The 22,009-nt window shown below is 50.9% G+C and overlaps 1 protein-coding gene across 2 annotated transcripts in view; it reads left to right on the plus strand.

The window, feature by feature from the left end:
• Nucleotides 1-22,009, plus strand: part of FBLN7 (fibulin 7) — a 44,506-nt gene that overhangs the window by 17,791 nt on the left and 4,706 nt on the right. For both annotated transcript variants that reach the window (XM_070572152.1, XM_070572151.1), the window contains 6 exons: nucleotides 2,736-2,895; nucleotides 7,213-7,383; nucleotides 16,427-16,552; nucleotides 18,709-18,849; nucleotides 19,865-20,002; nucleotides 20,716-20,854. In XM_070572152.1, the coding sequence (XP_070428253.1) occupies nucleotides 2,736-2,895; nucleotides 7,213-7,383; nucleotides 16,427-16,552; nucleotides 18,709-18,849; nucleotides 19,865-20,002; nucleotides 20,716-20,854 (875 nt within the window). The remainder of the gene's footprint in view (nucleotides 1-2,735; nucleotides 2,896-7,212; nucleotides 7,384-16,426; nucleotides 16,553-18,708; nucleotides 18,850-19,864; nucleotides 20,003-20,715; nucleotides 20,855-22,009) is intronic.

Below are 22,009 nucleotides of genomic sequence, written 5' to 3' on the forward strand. Positions count from 1 at the left end.
TTCTTGGCTCCTTTATCGTAAATTAATTGACCACATATGCATGGGTTTATTTCTGGGCTCACAAGGCTCTTCCTTGCACTACACTTCGTTCTGTTAACATCACCCCAGCAAGACTGGAGGTAGGGATGGGCCCGGCTTCTGGACCTTTCCTCAGCAAGTCTGCTTGAAACCCGCCATCTCCCTCCCCACCTGGGAGGCGGCCTCAGTGCGTATTGTCTTGAAGTTCTTCCAGCGAGATGAGCACATCTCACCTGTAATGAGCACTTAGAGGGAGAGCAGCTGGTGCCTGGTGTCCACGGGGCAGGTGCGAGGACTCCAGGAAGTGCCCCTAGAAGCAGAGGCCAGTTGTGCCTGGACCTAGAGCACTAAGGTTAGACACACTGGGCTGCCCAGTGGCCACGTGGAACCTTTCCCTTCACACACACTGCCCTTCTTTCTTTACTTCCCAGAACCCCATGTCGCCACTCCCAGGTTCCTGGCAGAGGCCTTGGCACTGATCTCTCCCCACTTCAAAACGTAGCCCTTCTGTGCCCCCTGAGCAGCTGCGGCCCAGCCAGCCCTTGCCCAGCTGTCAGGGCCCTGGCCGGCTGGTAGAAAAGGGAGGCAGCTGCTTGCCTGGCTCCATGTGGCGAGGGATGTTTTCTCCACACTCCTTCCCGTCTTCCTGCCCCCACTGCCCAAGCTCCCCAACCTGAAATTTGCACAGGGGTTAGAAATGCACTCCTGTGGGATATTTCGCTTGGGTCCTAGAGTTATCAATCCCTAGTGACAATGAATCACTAAGACCATTTGTCACACGGGGGCATGCAAGGAACAAATGAGACAGGATGAGACAGTCCGTTGGGGCACGGCTGCCTTACGGTGGTGGTGGTGGGCGCTGGGATGGGAGTCAACAGAGTTCCCAGCTCAGCTCTTCTGTACCTAAACCGCATGATTTGGGGCAAGTCGCTTGACTTTCAGCCTCTATATCTTCATCTGTGAAATAGAGACAATCTCAGGCCTTCTTTACAGAGTTGCTGCCAGCCAGTAGTGATCTTTGAAGTAGCAAATACCTCTGTAAACTGTGAAGAAGTTCACAAATGTAAGTCACACATAAGCTATGAAGCCCTCTCTAAAAGCAGCTGTTTTTTAAAGGGAGGGGATGTGGGTGTGGGAAATCAGGTCTGGGTGGGATGGCTGTGCAGTGCTGGGCAGGTACGGGATTGCAGGAGGTCACTGCCCAGCTGCCCCCGAACCTGCGTGAGAAAGACCATGATGGGGGAGGAGGAAGGAAAACAAACAAAACTTGGCTTCCCAGCAATTGCCTTTGGGGCCAGGCCCAGTCAGGCCCTGGTTAGGGTGGAGGCCAAGGAGCCCCCATGGATTAATGAGGTCCAGGGGCAAGTGGGGATTCAGCTCCGTCAAAAGCGTCCATTGAATCAGGCCAGTGAGTCATCTGTTTGGTGAAATCTCCGAGGTGCAGTGGCCTGGCAGCCTCCCTGGGAGTGCACTGGTGGCTCTGTTTCCACCGTGGTGGCAGCGCACTACTGGTGAGGCCACATGCCTCCAGCCACCCTGCTGGCTTTTAGAAAAAAATTTAAATTACAAAACTAATACTCATTGTAGGAAAAAATTAAGTATAAAATTAAAAATAATCCACAAGTCTAGCTCTCAAGATCACCATCAATATCTTCTTGACATTCTTCTTCTGTAGAGGTCATATGAGCCAGGTTAGACGAGGCAATGCTGAGCTAGCACGCAACCCCCACGTGACCCCCCTGAAGGCCAAGGTGCTATTACTGAATTCACCCCTCCTTTACTCCTTTTCATGTCCCGGCTCTTAAAGACAACTGAGATTGGAAACATTGACATTTTTATCACCAAGTATAATGCTGGGTGTTGCTTTAAGTTAGTCTTCATCATAATAAGCACGAGCTTCCTTTTTGTCTTTGCTGAGGAAGACTGGCCCTGAGCTAACATCCGTGCCCATCTTCCTCTACTTTATATGTGGGACGCCTGCCACAGCCTGGCTTGCCAAGCGGTGCCATGTCCGTACCCGGGATCTGAACCAGTGAACCCTGTGCCGCTGAAGCAGAACGTACAAACTTAACCACTGTGCCACTGTGCCAGCCCCAACTTTTTGTTTTTTAAGCTTTTTAAAAATCATCAGAACTAGGTGCTGACTTTGATCGGATGCTTCTTTCACTCTATTGAGTTTTCTTCTCATTTGCCCTGTTATACTTTCAAAAGTCTAGGGACCACTGGGCATTCCTGTTTTGCTTGTTTTATAGGCTTTATCATCCATCTGCTTTTAAAATGTCCAAGGGAAAAAGAAAGAAAAAATTCACCAAGGCCCAGATTTCAGAGCACTAATTTAGAGAGAAGAATTAGGAAGTAACAGACTGTTCATTATAAGGCACTTTGTGTTCAAATCATTGTTCAGCTACCCAATCATTTAGAATCATCAATTCTGCCCTTTGCTCTGAAAATGGGAGTTTCGTTTTTGATGGGGGTGAAGTGGGGCTACCATGTGTGTGCTTGGTGCCATCGTTTGGGGACCTAACTCAACAGATGGTGCCGTCCAGCTGGAACACTGGGCAGGGAAGGACGCCCGGTGAGGCCACCTTCACATTGTGCTTAGTGACCCACAGGGCTGTTTGGGCTCCGGGGCGCGGGTGACTTCTGGAAGCCCCCGGTGAGCGTGTGGGACTGAAGCAGCCCCAATGGCGGGTGATGGTGACTTTTTCTCTCCCCAGAACTGTCTCAACAAACAGCAGCTCCTGACAGCCATCCGCCAGCTGCAGCAGCTCCTGAAGGGCCAGGAGACGCGCTTCGCCGAGGGCATCCGCCACATGAAGAGCCGGCTGGCCGCGCTGCAGAACTCTGTGAACAGAGTGGGCCCCGACGCCCCCCCCGGTGGGTCCCCAAGTCGGCACCCTGACTGCAGCCACAGGACACTCAGGCCCTTCACCTGTGGGTCCTCTCCCCATCCGACCTGCCCACTCCCCACCACCCGCCACCGTATCTCGCGGTGGATTCCCAGGCCTTTCCCTGCTTCTCCCTCAATCTGGGGCCCATTTTTAAACTCTGGTTGGTAGGGGGTGCGAGGTGAGTGTGTTGAAAAAGCGTCTGCCAGCTGTCTTGTCCCCCTGTCTGAATGTCACCCATTTCCTCTTAGACCTTTTCATCCCAGGCTTAACAGTTCGCATGTCTACATATTGTCTTTAGAGAACTGCTGAAAGGAACCACTTTTACAGCATGAGCTTCTTCCCCCTGCCCCGTCCCCTTCCAGCCAGACTCCAGTTGGCTCCATTTTAAAAAAATGTAATAGGCTATTTTTTTGAGCAGTTCTCAGTTCACAGCAAAATTGAGCAGGAAGCACAGAGGACTCCCACATACACGTTCCCTGAACACACACGCAACCTCCCCCCATCAATGCCCCGCCCCAGGGTGGCACGCCTGGGACAGTCAGTGAACCAACACTGGCTTCAGTTTTTCAGGCCTGAAAATTAGTCCTGTGACATGAGTCCCCCATTAGAGCCAGTGGGATGGGAGGGAGGGGCTGCTAATGGCAAGGCCCGCTTGTCTGGTGAGGTTACAGTGGGCCCCCCAGACTCCCTCCTCTGAGGGAGGACTCTCACAGACACTGGGGCCTTTTCCTGGTTGTTCCAGTAACGGCTGTCACATTGTCGAGGCCCAGAAATGGGCGGCTGGATTTCCTTTGGCTTCTCCTCAGGGTGATGGGGGTCTCAGGTGGGAGGTCCTCCTGTCATTCTAAGTCATGTGCCTCTGGAACATCTGAGGTCATTTCCTCACTTAAGACACATTCCTCAAGGGCCTTCTTTGCTGTGTGAGATGAAGTTTCCTGGGGAAGGCGTTGGATTTCCTACCTGAAAAGGAGATTCTGGAGGCAAATCCAGAGCCTCCGCAGCCCTGAGTCGACTCCTGTTTTCCTTGGCTCGTCCAGTGCAGAACGAGGCCTACCTGCCAGATTTCCTCACGCTTTCCGGGCGCTGTAAGGCCCCAGCCCTCAGTGGGGCTCCTTATAGCCAGACTCCGAGAAGCGAGCAGGACATCCTTCCTTTCTGCTACAGGTGGGGAAACTGAGGCCGAGAGAAGTGAGTTAGCAGTTGTAGGGCCTAGATCTGGTGATTTTCTTCTCTTTTTTTGCTGCTAGAGGCTCAACTCCAGAGATCCTTTCTGTTTTCTGGCATCGGAGCTGCGTGCAGTCCCTGGGAGTTTCAAAGAAGAACCTACAGGAGATAATTTATAAAACTTCCCTGCCCACGTTAGGGGCCTCAGTCCACTAGTACAGACAGAAAGGTAGTTGTTGTTAAACTACTAATCCTCACATCCCCAGATTCAGGGTCTTTCTTCCATGCACCATGCAAGATTTTCTAAAGTGGCCAATTCTCTATTTGAAAAATTGCCACGGTGTGGTGTCTCTCCCCTCTGTGGGACACAGGGTTGGGGTAGGGGGCAGGCAGCTGTCAGCATCCTGCCTGTGCCTGGGGAAAGCCAGCGCTGCCCCCAGATCAAATTGCAGACAGTGGGAAAATTATCTTTTGCTTTTCTTTTGCAAGGGCATTTGCGGGGAGTCCGGAAGAATAATGTCTAGTCCTGCAGAATTCTGGAGCTTCCTCTTTCTGGCTTCTGATCTGAGTATCTCCCTCTATTTTCCCGGCCTTTCTTTCCTGGGAATGTCACGACTGATCAGCTTCAGGCTTCTCCAGGCAGCCTCATCCCATTCCTGTTCCCAAATCGCCAGGCTTGCTCCACTGCTGATCTCATTCCTTACACATTAACCTCATTCTGGAAGGTGCAGGAAGCTTCCCTGTGGCCGTGTAGACTCACCAGGATGTGCTCACAGTGGAATGAACCAGCCAAGGGGCACATCCTTCCACCACTGGACAGAAGCCTTTGGCTCCCATTTGGGAAGTGACTGCCAACTGATTTTTATTTAACCCGTATCCATTCCTTAGTCCCACTACCCTTCACGGAGCGCCTGCTCTCTGCCAGTTGCTGCTTAATCTGTTCAGGTGCGACTTACCTGTGAGTTGCCCTAGGAGGTGATTTTTCTTTTTTGAGAGTTGGAAAGATTTCTCATGCCCAAATAGACACTGCTCCTTTCCCTCAAAGCATTTGAATCCTATTCAGTACAATAAAGTAGTAAATTTTTAGAGAGCTATAAAGCTGGCTATGGGCAGGGAGCGAGGCCGCAGCCTGGGAGCGCCCCGCCTTCGGGGTGGGAGCTGACCCTCACTTCCTCCTCACAAGCTTCTCACCACTGGGGCTGAGCCAGACGTTTGTGAGGCAGCAACGGTCACGTGTTCCCAACAACCCGAGGGCACTGAGATCCCGGAGGGGCCCGCCCCCTCCCCAGGCCAGGCTGCGTGGCTGCTGCAGGCAGGACACGGGTGGGACGCGTGGGCAGGGCCCCAGCGGCCGCCTGCTCCCCTGAGCCACGTGTGGGCAGATGTTCCCCGCGTGGTGGACACCGTGTGAGTCTGTCCCTCGCTGCAGCCTATACGGTTGAAGCAACAGCTTTGCTTTCATGTCTAAAACCCTAAAAGTATCTTTACAAAGGACACTTGGAACTTACTTTAAAGCGTTTCAGAAGTAGCTCTGAGGTTCCGACCAAATGAAATCCAGTCCGGAGTGTGGGCGCGCTCTGGTCAAACAAGTGCCTGGCCGGTGTGGCCCTGGGCTGCAGGTAGAGGAGGCACAGGGCTCCTCGGGCTCTCTGCAGCCCACGAGGGCCCTCAGGAAACCTGGTGGGTTCTGCCTGCACCGCCCAGCCAGGGCTCAAGCCATCTCCCTCCACTCCCGGCTCGCCCCGATCTGAGCCGCCTTCCTCATGCCCCCCGTGTTGTGTCCCTTCCCTTCCCCTCTTGCACCTGACGCTGCACAGTCAAGCTGCAGCCAGAGTGCGGCTGTTAACGTGCGAGTTGGTCACTTCATGCCTCAGCTCAGACACTCCAGTGGCGCCATCTCACGCAGAGAGCAAGCTGCTTGGCCTTTTGTTTCCTTTCCGATGCCCTGTGCAGCTGTGCTCTCTTGCCCCGTGGTGCCTCTCTGACTTCATCCCCAACTACCTTCCAGCTTGTCCGCTCACAGCAGCCACTGCGGTCTCCTTTATGTTCCTCACACCTGCCAGGCACTCTCCCATCTCAGGGCCTTTGCTCTGGCTTGTTCCCTCGGTGACCCTCAGCTAACTGCCTGGTGATGCCATTGCATTCTTCTGCTCTGCTGCTGTGAGGCCGACTCTGACCATCTGTTCACAGTGGCGCCCCTCCTCTGGCACCCCCAGCACTATTCCCTACTTTCATTTTCTACATGACACTTGTCACACTCTGCCACTTGCTTATGGATCTTGGTTATCGATTGTCTCCCCTGCTAGAAGGGGCTTTCTGAGAGCTGGGTTTTGTCAGTTTTGTTCATTGATTATCCCAAGTGGCTAACAGAGTGCCTGGCAGATAGTAAGGACTCAATAAATAATTTTTCGTTCATTTGTTTGGTCAAGAATTACTTATTGAGCACTCACCATATGCCAGGCATGGGGCAGGTGCCGGGGATGCAGCAGGGACACAAGGCAGGCGTCATCCTTGCCTTCTCGAACTGCATTCTCAGGGAGAAGACTGACGCCAATAAGCTATCTCCAATGGTTACAAAGGCGAGGAAGAACGCAAAGTGAGCTCACAGGATAGAGGGTCTAGGCGGGGTGTTAGCCAGGCACGTGGTCAGAGAACACTCTGGGAGGTGGTGGCATTCAAGTTGAGACCTGAAGAGCGAGGAGGAGCCAGAGATGAGAAGTTCCTGAAGAGAACATTCCAGCAGAGAGAACAAGAGCCGAGGCCTGGAGGTGGAGCCGAGGCGGGCCTGTTCTGGAGGCCTGGGAAGCCCAGAGTGGCTGGAGCTGGGAGAAAGCAGACCCGTTGGGTGGGTCAGCCACCCCTGCGGGGAGTCCCAGCTCTGACCCTCCCTCGCTGCAAGGCCCTGGGCACAACGCTTGGTGTCTCTGAGCTGCGGTCTCCTCGTCTTTCACTAAGAGGGCGTGTATTGTATTACCCATGCCCAAGAGTGCTTTGAGGATTCCACGAGACATCGCATTTAAGATGTCTGGCCCAGTGCACAGCCTGGAGTAGGCACTTAACAGAGGGCACTTAAAGATGAGCAGCCTTGTAATCAAGACTGACGTCTAAATGGCTGTGGTCCTTTCTTTTTTCCTTACAGTTTCCTGCCCTGCTCTGAATGCCCCTCTGGATGGCAGGAAGTTTGGAAGCAAGTATTTAGTGGATCATGAAGTCCATTTTACCTGCAACCCCGGGTTCCGGCTGGTTGGGCCCAGCAGCGTGGTGTGTCTTCCCAATGGCACCTGGACGGGGGAGCAGCCCCGCTGTAAAGGTACAGTCCCTCCTCCCCAGCCCCCTGGGCTGGACCCATTGAAGCCCAGCAGGGGTCCACTGGGTAGCAAGGGTCATTTCGTGGGACACTTTCTGCCTGATTCCTCCACCATTCGTCAACTGAGGCTAATGTGTCTGATGACTCATCTCCACACCAGGCCTGGGCTGGCCTCTATCTGCATGAGCTCACTAAACCTTCCCAACAATTTAGTCTTGTTGTGCATATGGGGAAATTGAGACACAGAGAGGTGAAGGAACTTGCCCAAGGTCACACAGCAGGGGACAGGCTGAGCTGATGCACACTCTGACCCCAGAGTCTATGTTCCTTAACGCCTCACTCTGCTCTTACCGACATCGGGGTACTTCTGTGGGTTGGGGGGAAAGACAAGAGGGAGGGATGCAGGGAAATATTCCTCATGGCTGCTCTGTCCTGGGGCTGCAGTTTGTTTGTGAGGCTGCTGGTGACCTGTAGAGTTGAGGAAATTCCTCAGGAGTCCTTTGTGTCTGTTCTGCCACTTGGTGTAGACAGGCACCGGGAGAGACCACTGATATGAGAGGGAGGCATGGAAAGACTTCTCTTCTGTCTGCAGTAGGCTTGAAAACAGTACCTTCTTGATGTAGAGGAAAATTGGACTTGGCACGCATAATGTGTTGGCTTTCCAAAAATCTATGGTCAAAAAATCTTGCATACCAGTCATTTTTAGAGCAGGGTTCATGGGATGTCTGCTGGGGCAGAATGTCCACGATTTTAACCCAAGAGTTGAAGGAGAAATGTAAATATTACATAAGTAAGTAGGTTGTGAAGAGCAGCATGAGAGGACTTTGAATGAATAAATAACTTGAAAACATAAAGGAACATCGACAATATGCCATCTCTAGAGATGAGTGTGGATTGACATGAGAAGCACAGGGCAACCAGAACCACAGTCATGGAGCTCGACTTCCGTTTCCCATTTCCTGGGAAGAACAATGGTTCTAAGATCTAATGGTTCTAATGGTTCCAGCTCTCAGACCCAGCTGGGAACCAACCAGGAAATATGAGCCATGTCACGTGCAAACACACCAGGGAAATGCCAGTGTCTGGATTTACCCTTGACCTTGAAAGATCTCCATCCAGGTTAAGCACCTTGTGGGTGATAAACTATGGCAGCAAAGGGGGGACCACAACGACATTGTATTTTCATTGCTTTGGCTCTCTGTATTTTTAACTTACACATTGCGTTACAGACCCCAGTTGATTTCGTTCTTGGAGCGCTCAGGTGCCTCTGATGGCCACATCATCCTCCACCACAAACAGTACTGGCAAGGTCTTCTGACCTCCCCTTGCCTCTGGGCCACCTCTCTGGGGCTGGAGTTGGGGGCAGTTGGCTGTATGCTCACTTCCTTTGAACCGAGTGCTGCTCTTCAAAAGGGCTGCAGCAGCCCACACTCCCTGGCAGTCTGCAGGCAGAAACACATTTTATCCATGTGTGGAGCTCAGGGATTGGCCACACATTCTGTCCTCAGTGGTGAGATACATGTAGAGTGAGCACCATGAGGTTTAAATGCAAAGATGAGTCTGTCAGAGAAGAGAGCTGAAAGAATGCAGTTTTAGGCAGATAGGTAGGAAACATCAGAGGCTCAGGAACAGTCTTAAGAAATGACTTGAGCAAAGGAACACGCCATTGGTTGACAATGGTGGGGACCCAAAGCACTCTTCACGGCCCAGCTCCATCTTAGCAGCTTGAATAGGATGCCTTCCCAGAGGATGCTGGGTGTGTCTGCCCGCTTCCCTCTTGAACGTGCATGCATCAGTTATGTATTAGCGCCTGGTCCCCCAGCAGCAGGATCCTCTCAATGGGAAAGAGGGTCCTACTGAACCAGGACTTGTGTGGGGGGTTCTCAAACTTTCAGGTGCTCCAGAGTCACCCAGAAAGCTTGTCAAAGGCAGGCTCTGAAGCCTCAAAACATCTACTGAGTTGGGTGAGATTTTTATAGATGAGACTCGGGAAATCTGCAATTAGATTCCGATGATATCTTAATTTTGAGAAACACCATTTTATAGGTTCTTGCCACTGCCAGAAACAGAAAGGAAACTGAACATTTGGAAGTGCTGATGTATTTTGGGTCCTAACCAATCTGAATGGCTGCCTGCCATAAGCCAACAGTAGGTCATGTGCTGACTAAGCGTGTGTCAGCCCTGGCCAGGTGAGCCATACCTGTGCGTGCTCTCTTACACCTGCACTGACATTTTGGGCAGGGAAGGCCAAGCTAGCCCTTACAAGGATCAGGGCACCCGTCCCCCTGAGCAGTCCCCTTTCCTGGGTTGTCGAGGCCAGACTTTCCCTGGAGGACCTCTGCCAAGTGTGGCCAGCAAGTCTCCTGACCTTTCCCATTGTCCGACCCAGTGTTCCTCCTGTTCTTGCCCTGGAACTTACCAGCTCATTCCAGATTTGCTGTGTGTTCTTTGTCTCCCCTTCCCCCCAGCCTCCTTCCTGGCCATTTTTCTTTCTTTCCTGACCTCCACCCCAGAGGCCTACTTGGTGCAGCCCACCCTGGACTTCTACTAGTGCCATATTTACTATCGAAAATCTGGGAAGGATTGGCTCAAGGAACAAGGTGGTGGCCAGTCCACACTGAGATCTTAGATGGATATTTTTCATCTTTAAGTGTAAACAGGGCAGGGGAGTTCACCCTTTGGTGGTGATGGAACAAAAACACTGTGTGTCACAGCCACGGGGCTCAACTGGCTGCTGGACATGATCTCTCCCCAGGTTAGTAGACGGTGTCTGCATTGACGCTTCTGTTCTCAGCAGGAATTTATTTGATGAATGGATGTTCTCTCCAGTAAGGTGCCACCCAAGCCTGCCAAGAGGGAGAGAGAAAAAGAGCTTCTGTCTGCTATTTGGTGACCAGTGGTGACAGTGTTAGCAGTGCAGGCAGGACAGGGGCTGGAGTTCAACAATCTGGTGGACCCTCCCACCCCCAGGGTGGTTCTAGAATCTTATCAGCAGCTGCTGTGTGCATCCCCTTCGTTTTCCATATCAGCAGTCTTAGTCACTGTGTTTTGTGAACACAGGGGGGACAATAATCTTTTTAATCACAGGAGTCATGTCAAGATCCAAAATGTCAGTGTCAATGAAAAATGTGGCAGCTTCTTAATAGCTGCCCCTCCCCCCATCCCTAGTCAACTGCTTCGGAGGAAGGCGATGAACCCAACTTGGCATAATAGGAAATTACACATGATTATGCCATTAAAAAACCCAGTAGGCAGAGGTAGGCTCTAGAACTCCAGAATGGAAAGCAGCCACTTGGCTTCCCAGATTACTTCTCTTTTATTGCCTTCTTTCTCAGAAGGGCGTGTTTTTAAGATCTGAAGTTTTCTGAATTGGGGAGGACCATAGCCACAGGCCTTGTCCCTTTGACAACATGGGTAACCAAAGAGAAAACTTGAGAGAAATAAATGGCTTTGTCCCTTACCACCATGCTGGGAAAAAAGAACTATTTTTATTGGTCATCCCCGCCGCCCCCCCTTTATTAACCTTCATTCATTCATTTAGCTAATTTTCATTGAGCACCATCTATGCACAAAGCATTGTTCCAAGTACCAGAGATTCAACACTGAATCTCAAGACACTGCCCAACCTCGTGTGGCTCACATTCTAAGGCGGAAGCAAACAGGTAGGCGAACACAAAGGTCAGCGAATAGACATTTGTGGTCATTGCTTTGAAGGGATCGAAGAAGGGACTGGGGACAAACACCATGGGGGTGAGGAACAGCTAAGGGCCTCTCTGAGGCCAGGACAAGGATGCTGAGACTGAAGGCATGAGTGGGATCTAGTCATGTGGCCATCAGGTGGGTGGGTGGCACATGGAAGACACCATTCCAGGCAGAGGGAATAACATGTGCAAAGGCCCTGATGAAGGGAAGAATTTGACATGCTTGAAGAAATGAACAAATAAAATAGAGAACCCTGTTGCTGGAACAACATGTGAGTTGAGAGTGAGCCAGGAGAGGCGGAGAGACACCAGGCCAGTTTGTGAAGACATGGAGGCCATGCAGCTGGTAGGATTTTAGTTCCAAGCACAACAAACAGGTTTAATAAGGAGGTTTAAGAGGTGGTGATTGGATGTGCATGCCGCCGCCATGTAGGGAATGTACTGGCAGTGACAAGAATGGGAGCCGGGAAGCCACTTAGGTGGCTGTTGGAGAAGTCCAGGGGAGAGATATGGCAGGGGAGATTGAAAGAAAAGTTAGAGATAGAACTTGCTGCTATCCCAGGCGGGCTGTGAGCACAGAAGAGAAGTCAAGGCTCCCAGACTCCGCTGTGGGTGACAGGGTGCATGGTGTCACTTGCAGAGATAATGACGACTGAGCAACAGATGCAGGTTTCTGTCTAAACAACCTGTGTGTGAGTCATTGTTCAGAATTCCATTCTGGACACGTTAAGTTAAAAAGTCTGTGCGACATCCTAGTGGAGATCCATTAATTCAACCTGTGGAGATCCTTGAGCAGAACACTGTGCACCGGTTATCTGTTCCAAGGGAGCAGACAGTCCACTGGTTACCAATCCCAGCGAGGACTCCAGACACTTCTGCCCACTGCATCTTGGCCTCGGAGTCACCAAGGAAAACACAATGCAGTTGGGCCCTGGATGGAACAACGCTTCACTCACATAGAAAAGAGACAGAGCAAGATCTGCTCCAGTGATGTGTGTTGGACCCATGGCCAGTGGGTCTCTCTGTGCAGCCAACACAGGGCAAATTGCCTGTGTATACGCTTCTCATGCTGCAGGGGAAGGACCCAACCCCTTCCCCATGGAGTCTGAAATACCGAAAGCTGAGGGTGTGCCTGAGGGCCACTGACATACACACTAAAGCAGAACAAAAGAGCGCTCATTGAATTTGAAATAGGGAAAGAACTTCCTACACAAGGTGTAAGCCCAGCCCAGGCTGTGTGGCTCTTCATCTCACGTTAAGGAAGTGCTCCAGGCCCAGGACCCATTCTTATTTGGCCAAGTGAGGGTGGGAGGACCACATGCATGAGGCTGCCTTTCCCAACAGAGATGTCCGGTGGACGGATGGATAGAAAGTCTGGAGCTTGAGGGCGAAGGAGGGTCAGTTGAGAGTTATTAGCATATTAGTATTTGAATCCACGGACAGTGAAGAGCACCTGAGAGGAGAGGGTAGAGATAGAAAAGAAGTGGCTCAGGATGGACACCTGAGCGGCCCTGAGAGGTCAGCTGGAGGAGGACACGGGAGACGGAAGAGCCGGCAGAGGCAATCCACAAGGAGACTGCGGAAAAGCTGGGTCGTAGCACTGGACTGGGTGTCTGAAGGTTATTTTGTGTCAGAAGAGAGCACAGCTCCAGTTCACTCACCTTCTGTATCATGAGGCCTTTCCTCAGAGACCTTTAAGAAAGGATTTGAGTAGGAAGAGCTGCCTTTGGTATGGCAGTCGCTTAATAAATAGTTACTGAGTGACTCACTGGCAGGCTGGTTTACCAAATGATTGAATGAGTGAATAAGAGATTACATTTGAAAACTATGAACTTTTATGCAGGCATATATATGCAAGTTTTACCTATTCAATATCATCTGTGTATAGATATTTACACGAGCAAATCTCCATTAACTCTTCTTTCAAAACAAAACTTTTCATGATTATGAAGCACTTCCTCATGAGGGCTATTCTATACTTCACTATTCCTCTATTGTTTCCAAGTTTGCATAATCATAAATTGTGCCAAGACAGGCAATCTAAAACATTTTTCATTATGGAAAATTTCCATCACGCGAAAGTAGAAAGAATAGTATAATGACCCCCATGTACCCACAGCCCAGTAATCATCAACACGGCAAATTCCTTGATATCATTAAATAGCTGGTCAGTGTAAACATTTCTCCAATTGTCACACATATTTTTAACACTTTGTTTGGACCAGGGTCCAAATAAGTTGCATGTATTACAATTGGTTGATGTGTCTCTTACATCGTTTTAAATTGATAGTCTTCTTCCTCTTGCCACCTCATTCCTTTGCAGTCTATCTGTTGAAGAAAATGCGTTGTTTCTCACAGCCTAGATTTTCCTAATAACCGCATCCCTGTGGGGTCATTTAACGTGATCTTCTGGTCTCTGTTTTACCTATAACTCTGGTAGCTAACTCCAGGGGCTTGATCAGATTCAGGTGAGACTCTTGTTTTGGGGGCAAGACATTTGTATATATTTCCGCTAGGAAGTCCCTGCTGTCAGTCATCTCTCTGCTTGTGACGCTGCACCTTAGTGAGCAACACTGCCATCCTCATGAGGACACTCTCCAGTCGATTCCTGAGGAGGGACTCAGAGGGGCAGTTCCCTGAGCTCTTGCACTTTCAAGCAGTGTGCAGCATTACCACTGGGTGTCAGTTTGATTGGACATCAAATCCCTGTCTCCCATTTTCTTTCCTTGAGTATCTTGCATGTGCTCCTCTACGTCTTCTGTTTTAACTGATACCATTGTTGCCATCATAAGTATCTTGGTCTTTTTGCCTGAATGCCCAAAGGATTTTTCCTTTTTCTTTAAAATCCAATAATTTTATTGGGATCTGTCTCAGTACTGGCCTTCCTGGGCCAATTTTCCCAGGCGTGGGGTTCATCTTTCTAATAGGAAGTTTCAGTTGCTGGAGTAGTCTGGCCCCGAGGAACTCTCGAACTTTCCAGGACAAAACCCGAATATTGAGGAGACTTTACTGGGAGGAGAATCCAAATTGAGCCCAATGAGGAAAATCGGTGTAAATGAAAGAGACGGTCCAGAGAAAAGTGGGAGAGGAGAGTAAAAAGTCAGAGCTTGACATTGTGAGAGCTGCATCGAAAACCACAGAAGTGGGAGACTGAGAGTCAGGAAGCTAGAAAAGCTATATGCAAAAACTTGCTTCACTTAAATATGAGTAACAGAAAAGGACACTAGTCAAATCCCACACAAACTACTATAAGAAAAAAGAAAATAGAGTCTCTATAGACAATGAAGAAATGCCAGAAAGACATGCCCATAAAACAGTTGAAAACTGTAAACCTAGTATTTCCAAACAAGCTGAAAGAAATTTTCAAAAGATAAAAAAATTAGAAAACCTCAGAAACGAGGTAATTGGAGAAACGGAGAATTGAAACGAGATGACAGAACACAGGAAAGAATTACAAATAAAAAACACTATCAGATCACGAATGTAAAACACAGTTCAGTTCCCGGGTGGTAGTAAGTGCCCATGAAACAGGAGATTAAAAGAGAATTATCACCCACGCTTTTGGCCACCAGCTTCTCCTGCAGCCTCTGCCAGTGCCATCTCTACAGCTCATGGGTTGCATTAACTAAATGCCACAGCCTGGACAGGTGTGGATGTGATGACAACTGTACTTGACTCAGGACACAGATGGGACGGCAGAACTGGGCCTCAGGCCACGGAATGCCCCTGACAGCATATCAAGATAAGAAACAACGAGGTCTGTTTGGAGCCTGTCTAGAAATGAAAATCCTGGGTAACAAGATCCAGAGAGGGGAGACAGCGCACAGCATCCTGGGGCACCCGTGCATTTCTCTGTCGAGCCGATGATGCCCCCAGTCCACCCCTGACCCCCACCGGCCAGGTGCCTTCCACTGGAGGCCCAGCAGGGGAGAGACAGTGGCGCCGGTCCCACTGGGGTCAAACTGAAAGATACCAATGTTCACACTCTCTGGCTCTCTGCCCAGCACTTCACGGCCTAGTGGTCTGCCCACTTTCAGACTCCACTGGTGAGCAATGATGGGGCTGGACAATGGGTTGAAATGGGAATTTCAAGCTCTGTGGCATTTGTGTACACGGGGTCATTCCAGACACATTCTTGGAAACCAGTCATCTGAAAGCAGAACGTATAGGAGAGAGCATAACCAGGCGGAGGTTACTGAGAGACTGAGATGGCTCCTTCCCCCTCATAAGCAGCATTTGGATGGTCTGGGTCCTTTCATGATGAATAGAAACCATGTAACAGTCTACATAACATCCCAATCACGAGGAGGCTGAAGGGAGCCAAAGTCCCTGCCAACCCACCCACAGCAAAGCTGTTGTTCTCATCAGGAGCAAAGCACCTTTTTCTTCCTCTTGACGGACACAGCAGGAAAGGATGCTCTATGCCAACAGGAGATGTTTCCAATTTTCTTTCCCAAGATGCTATGGTCCAGTCAGTGAACTGACAAACCTTCTCTCTCTGCTGGAAATGGCCTGTGTTCTGTGCATTAAAACTGGGCTTAAGGAATTCATAACAAGCGGATGTGGCCCAAAGTTTTGAAAAATTCATTTTTTTCTCATTAGAAAATTTATAAATGTTCATTTAGGAAAAATGGAAGAGTACGAAAAAAATGTAAATAAACGAAGAAAAATTACCTGTAATCCTACCACACAGAGAAAAACCTATTAAACTTTTAAATATGCATCTCTCTCTATGTATAGCTTTTCCACAGGACTGTTGTGTCTATGAGCACGGAACATTTCTCTTTCCAACATTAAGAAAGAGAAACTTCCTCGATCGCACGGGAAGGCTTCTGCATGGGAATTGGCGAGAGTTGATTTTCTCCATCTCTGGACATTCCAATGGGCCATCCCTCCCTCCTGTAACCCCCTTGAATTGAGTTCTTGTTTAAAAGATGATCTACCTGCATGCTGGCTGATACAGGCAGCGTTGGGGGGCAGTAGGGCTTGAGTCAAAGGCAATATGGGCACATGCCTACAGGCAGCTGTCTCTGCCTGGCTACAGCTGTCTACACTTGCAAATGCTGCCTCTGGGTGGAATGTGGCGGGGTGATGGACCAGCTCCTGCAGGCAGAGCTCCAGGTGGGCACAGTGTGTGCCCGGGTATGTGGTTTGCTGAATGGAGGGTGGATTACATCTCAGCCCCTTGGCCCCCACCCAGCTCTTGCTGGTGGGCACGGTGGCAAGGGCAGAGTAAGGAGGTGGAAAGCTGGAGTCATCCTGTGATGTAAAGAAAGTTAACCTTTGTTTTTTGTTTTAGAATTGGAACTTACATACTTGTATTTGAAAATTATTTATTTTTCTAGATATCAGCGAATGCTCCAGCCAGCCTTGTCAGAATGGTGGGACATGTGTAGAAGGAGTCAACCAGTACAAATGCATTTGCCCTCCAGGAAGGACTGGGAGCCGCTGTCAGCATCAGGCCCAGACTGGTACGTAGCTGCTGTGGGGCTGAGGGAGGACGTCCCACCGCAGAGAGAGGAGGACCTGGTCATGGGTCACTAAATGCAGACAGGTCAGGAGCTCAGTTCCCCACTCAGGAACACGGGCTTTTCATCCATTGATCCCGCCGGCTCCCCGAGATGGCTATTTGGGATGGAGTTTAGCTCTTTTGTGTGACCAGAGTTTTGATCCTTCCTATGGAAGAAAATGCAAGTGGAAGGACTGACTGCCAACCTGAAAACTCCCCAGACTGGGAATTTGGCCCAGAAATTTCCTTGCTGCCACCCTCACTTGGTCATCATTTCCTCTGGAGATCAGCAGAACAGCTTCTCCTTTCAAAGGCTCCCATCGCATCCAGCAAAGTTATTGTTACTGATTACAGGCCAAAGTGTTTTCAGAGCTGGATAACTGGACATTTGACTGGGATGAGGTTATTATCCACATCTTGAGTCCCAACATATCCCCAGCCAGAAGGTCTAGAAGTTACACACTGGCTGTTTTTGCAGATGGCAAGAAAATCCAATGTAAAGGAATTTATGGGGGCTGGATGGGGGTTCCCACACTATGCTGCAACCTAAGTTTCTTATATAAAAGTCAAATCCAAAAGATGCTCTGTTCCTTGGCCAGAAAAGCCTGGAGTGTCCTGTCTGGCTGTCTTGATTCCTGTGTGGAATCTCAGTGTGGGGAGGAAGGATTGGTGGTTAGCATAGTGTCCAGGGAGTTGAAGTTTTGTCGATACTTGATATTCTTGCCTTGGACCGAGCCCAAGGTCAGTTTTAAATATTGCCCTCAGAGATTTGCTGCTTAATGTCTCTTGACTCTTCAGCTGAGTCAGCCTGCTGAGCGCTTTCTCAGAGTGAGGCAGTCCTCCCCACGGGGCCCAGAGGCCCCCCTCACAGCTCGTGTCCCTGAGGCTGTGGAAACAGAGGCCGGGGACCAGCCCCACTGCCTCTCCTCCTACCTACAAACAAGAAGCAAAAAGAAATGGGCCCCCTTTCAACCCCAGATTTCTGGTCCTGGACACTGAGGGTGCCAAATCCCACATCTGAGGGCTTCTGCTGTTAGAACCTGCAGGCAATTGTTCCTCAGGTCCAGGGGGCACTTTATACCTAAAGTATCCCCATGACAGGAATCTCCACCAGGAAGGAGAAGGAGGGAGTGAGCAAGCACACCCAAAGCCAGTGCGCATGCTCACAGTATCTATGAACAGCCCAGCCTAGGCTCTTGCTCACCTGGTCTCTCAGCCTGGAGCCTGCCTTCCCGTCAGCTCTGCCTGTGTCTTTCCAGCTCCCCGAGGGGAGCCTCTCTCCGATTACTTTTTTTTTAAATCCAGTCACCTTTTTCTCAATCGTGGTAAGATATATATAACAAAATTTACCATTTAAACTATTTTAAGTATACGGTTCAGTGGCATTAAGTACATTCACATTGCTATGCAATCACCATCCATCTCCAGAACTTTTTTCATCTTGCAAAACTGAAACTCTATGCCTGTGACACACTGACTTCCCTCCCCTTAGCCTCTCCCAACCACCACCCTGCTTTCTGTCTCTAAGAATCTGACATAAGTGGAATCATGCAGTATGTGTCCCCTTGTGTGACCCATTCCTTTTATCACCGGTTTCTCTACCGTCTCCCCTAACCCTATGAGAGCTGTAAATCCTCTGATAACTTCCAAAAACTAATACTTTTTTCTGATTAGAAAATTGATTTACGTTCTTGGTTAAAAAACAAAAAGTTTAGACACTTTAGAAAGGTATAAAAAATACAACAAAGGAAAACAATGTTTTACACTTTATAGTTTTAAACTTCAGTGATCATCGTTAGCATTTTGGTGTTTGTTAAGCCTTTTTAAGTGCAAACGTGGATTTAGCATCACTGCGGTCCTTCGCTGCGTGCAGCTGCGTTGCCTGCTTTGTCGTGCCAAGTTGCATTCGGGTGCGCTCCCTGCCCTCCGCCCCTTTGGGTGGGCCCTGGACCGTCTGCGGGGTTTCTGGTTAATTGCTTGTCTTTCCTTTCCCTACTCCAGAGTAAGCTCGGAGAAAGGGCCACACCCCCGGCTTGCTTCTCCTCCCGGCCCCTCCCCAAGGCTGGGCCCACGGCAGGTGCGCCAGGGCCCTGCACTGAGGGTGTCTTCTCCCCGCAGCCGCCGCCGAGGGCAGCGTGGCCGGCGACCCCGCCTTCAGCCGCGCGCCGCGCTGTGCGCAGGTGGAGCGGGCGCAGCACTGCAGCTGCGAGGCCGGTTTCCACCTGAGCGGCGCCGCGGCCGGCGACAGCGTGTGCCAGGGTAGGCGCGGACCCCGCCGGGATGGGGGAAGAGCGGGGGGGGTGGGGGGAGGACACGGGAGGGCAAGGGGCTCCCCCCGCCAGCCTCCTGCCGCGGGTGCACGCAGCTCGCGCCCAGGGTCCAGGGGACCTGCGGGGCGGCTTCCTGGGCGCAGTCTCAGACAGCCCGGCCCACGCTGCGTTTTAGGTAAGTGTTGACCTAATGGTTGCTAAGACATCAGCAGACATCAGCGGTCCTTAGAAAGCAAGACTGTAGAGAAAGCAGCCCAGCCTCGCCCCCATGTCAGAATCTGACAGGGCCTCCCCACAAGCTCACTCGCCTGGTAGAGCCTTGAGCCCCCTTATCCCCTCCATCCTGGCTGGAATCACAAGCGCGGGTGGCGGCGAGGAGCTTGAGCCGCTGAGCTAGGAGACAGGCCCCGGAGCTGTGCAGGCACCTGGGACTCATTCCCGGGTCCCCTCTCGGTTTAGCTTACCGACTGGCCCACTTTTGCTAACCTCTCCTGATTACCCAAGTTCCTTCTGAAAACAACTCAAACCAGCGGGTTCAAGCCTGAGAATTGATCAATTGGTGCTAACAGCCTTATTGTACAGCAGCAGAAACAAGACCCTGTTAGGCCATTCCCAAAAATGAGGCCAAAGAGGAGGAGAGTTAAGATGGGGCTGCAAACCCAGCTGGAAGTGTGGGTCTGCAGCCCCGAGCGTTGCTCCCTAGGCTGCCCAGCCTGACTTGCAGCCTCTGTAGGGTCTCCCCAGTTAGTCTTCAGCCAGAGACAGAGGAGCCCACCTAGGGTCTGCCTTCACGCCTCCCTTCAGCCTTCTGGGCCCTTGGCTGGGGAGAAAGGGGAGCACGCCTGCTCCTCTTCTGAGTGCTCTGCGGGCATAGGGCTTAGTGGCCGCACCAGATCCAACCACTTAGCCACTGCTGCCATGCCTCCAGGAATCGAGGCACAGCTGTTCTGGGGGTACACCCACTGCATGGTTCCTGGAGTCATATTGGGCACATCTATCCCCAGATGTGAATGAATGCGAGCTCTATGGGCAGGAGGGACGCCCCCGGCTCTGCATGCATGCCTGCGTGAACACCCCGGGCTCCTACCGCTGTGCCTGCCCCAGCGGATACCGGACCCTGGCCGACGGGAAGAGCTGTGAGGGTGAGTGAGACGGCAGCAGAGGCAGGCGTCTGTGGGGCTGGACAGAGCCCAGCTGGTCTCAGCAGACAATGGCTCTGAACTACAGGGAAGAGGGCTCCTCTATGGGCCGACATGGAATGAGAGAAAAGATGGTTCCCCAGTGACATCCTAGTGGGGCTCCAGTGCAGGGTTCAGAGTAGTGGGTAACCTGGGGAAAAGCCATCCAGGTAGCCATCCATCCATCCGTCCATCCATCCCACAAGTATTCGTGAAGGCCCAGGTAGGATTGTGCAGCGCTGGGAAGAAACAGTCTCTAGCCGGGGAACCCACACTGGAAGGGAGCAGAGAACTCATACCAAGAAGGAGGAGGATGTAAAGGGCGTCACAGTAGCCATGGAGGGGAGACTCCAGGGCACTTTGGCTGAGCAGGAGCAGGTCTGAGAGAAGTGCTGTGACCGGTACCACTCATTCATGCTCTGGGCACCTCTGTAACCTGTCATACCCGGGGGAAGGAGGACAGGATCCCGGGGAGGGGAGTTCCCCAGCATGGTTCTGCAGCACTTCCACAAGACCTGGATTTCAAATGGTTAAGGAAGACAGGGTTTCCTGTTTTAAGAAGCGTGGGGTATTTGGAACGCTCACCACGTGTGGAGCACCACATTCTGGTGCAGCTGTGTCAGTGATGGAGGGGACATCGGAGGATCTTCACCCTCACTGGGTGTCCCGTATTTCAGATATCGATGAGTGTGCGAGCCCACAGCACGTGTGCCCCCGGGGAACCCTGTGCATCAACACGGGTGGAGGCTTCCAGTGCGTCAGCCCGGAGTGCCCCGAGGGCAGCGGCAACGTGAGCTACGTGAAGACATCTCCCTTGTGAGTATAGCCAGGGCCACCCACAGCTGGGCATGTACATCCCTCACCCAGGCCTCCCGGGGTGGCTGGGCCAGATTCTTCCCGGAGGTTCTTGGGAGAAGGTACAGTTATGTCCAAGGAAAGATGAAGGCAGGGAGCTGGGAGTCTGGCTTCTCCGAGCTTCCATGAGTGGTTGCATTTAATGCACTGCTGCTCTGTGCAGTAAGAAGCCAGTTTGCCCTGATAGGAGTGATGTTCCAAGTACTCCCCTGCTGACATGGGGGATGATGGCACTGTTGGGGAGGGCAACTGGAGGGAAGATGGCTGTGGTGACGTTAGCAGGAGGCAGGTGGATATCAGACAGATTTGGGAGAGGACCGTTTTCTCACGTTCACAGAGCTGGTCACTAGTAGAGCCCGGTCAGACTGTGTATCCTGTACACTTTGCTTTGTATCACTCTACTTTTCCACTGGTACTAGGAGGTTTGACTTCTAGTAACCTTAGCACCTAAGAGAGGTTTTTTTTTCAAAAGATGGAAGACAGGCCTTTAGGAGAATAACAACAACTGTCGCAAAGTACATGTATTTTCTTCTGAAAAAGAGATCACAAGAGCCTTACCTTGTCTTATTGTCGTAAGAATGAATGACTTCACAAGCTCAGATACCTGAATGGCTGTTGGGGCTAGAGCAGATTAGAAGCAGCAAGGAAGTCAGTGGCACTGAAGAGTGGCAGTTATTCACTGAGAGTGAAGACACCGGGACCTTCCTCAAGAGTCAATGAGTGAAGGGACAGAGGGACCTGTATGTCATAGCCTTTGGGGACATCGCTGATTAACAGCTGGATGTGATATTCGACCTGCATAACCATGATGACACAAGTCACCAAATATGCTAAATGGCATCTGACTTTTATGCTGGGTAAGGTAGAGAACTATCAAAGCACTTCCACAAGACCCCGGCCCCACAGGGAAGGAAGACGGGTTCCTGCTTTAAGAATGAACATTGGGTGTTTGGAAAGTTCACCCGGGGTGGAGCACATTCCAGGATGTTGCCAGCTAACTGCTGGGGTCCCACTCTTAGTGAGAGAGGTCTCAGCACTTGTACAAGGGGCACCTGGTTAGAATACCAGCACCATCATTATTTAGTCTTCCCCAGCTTTATTTTTCTGGAAAAACTA

The sequence above is a fragment of the Equus przewalskii genome, chromosome 14 (assembly GCF_037783145.1).
Source record: "Equus przewalskii isolate Varuska chromosome 14, EquPr2, whole genome shotgun sequence".
NCBI classification, from domain to species: domain Eukaryota; kingdom Metazoa; phylum Chordata; class Mammalia; order Perissodactyla; family Equidae; genus Equus; species Equus przewalskii.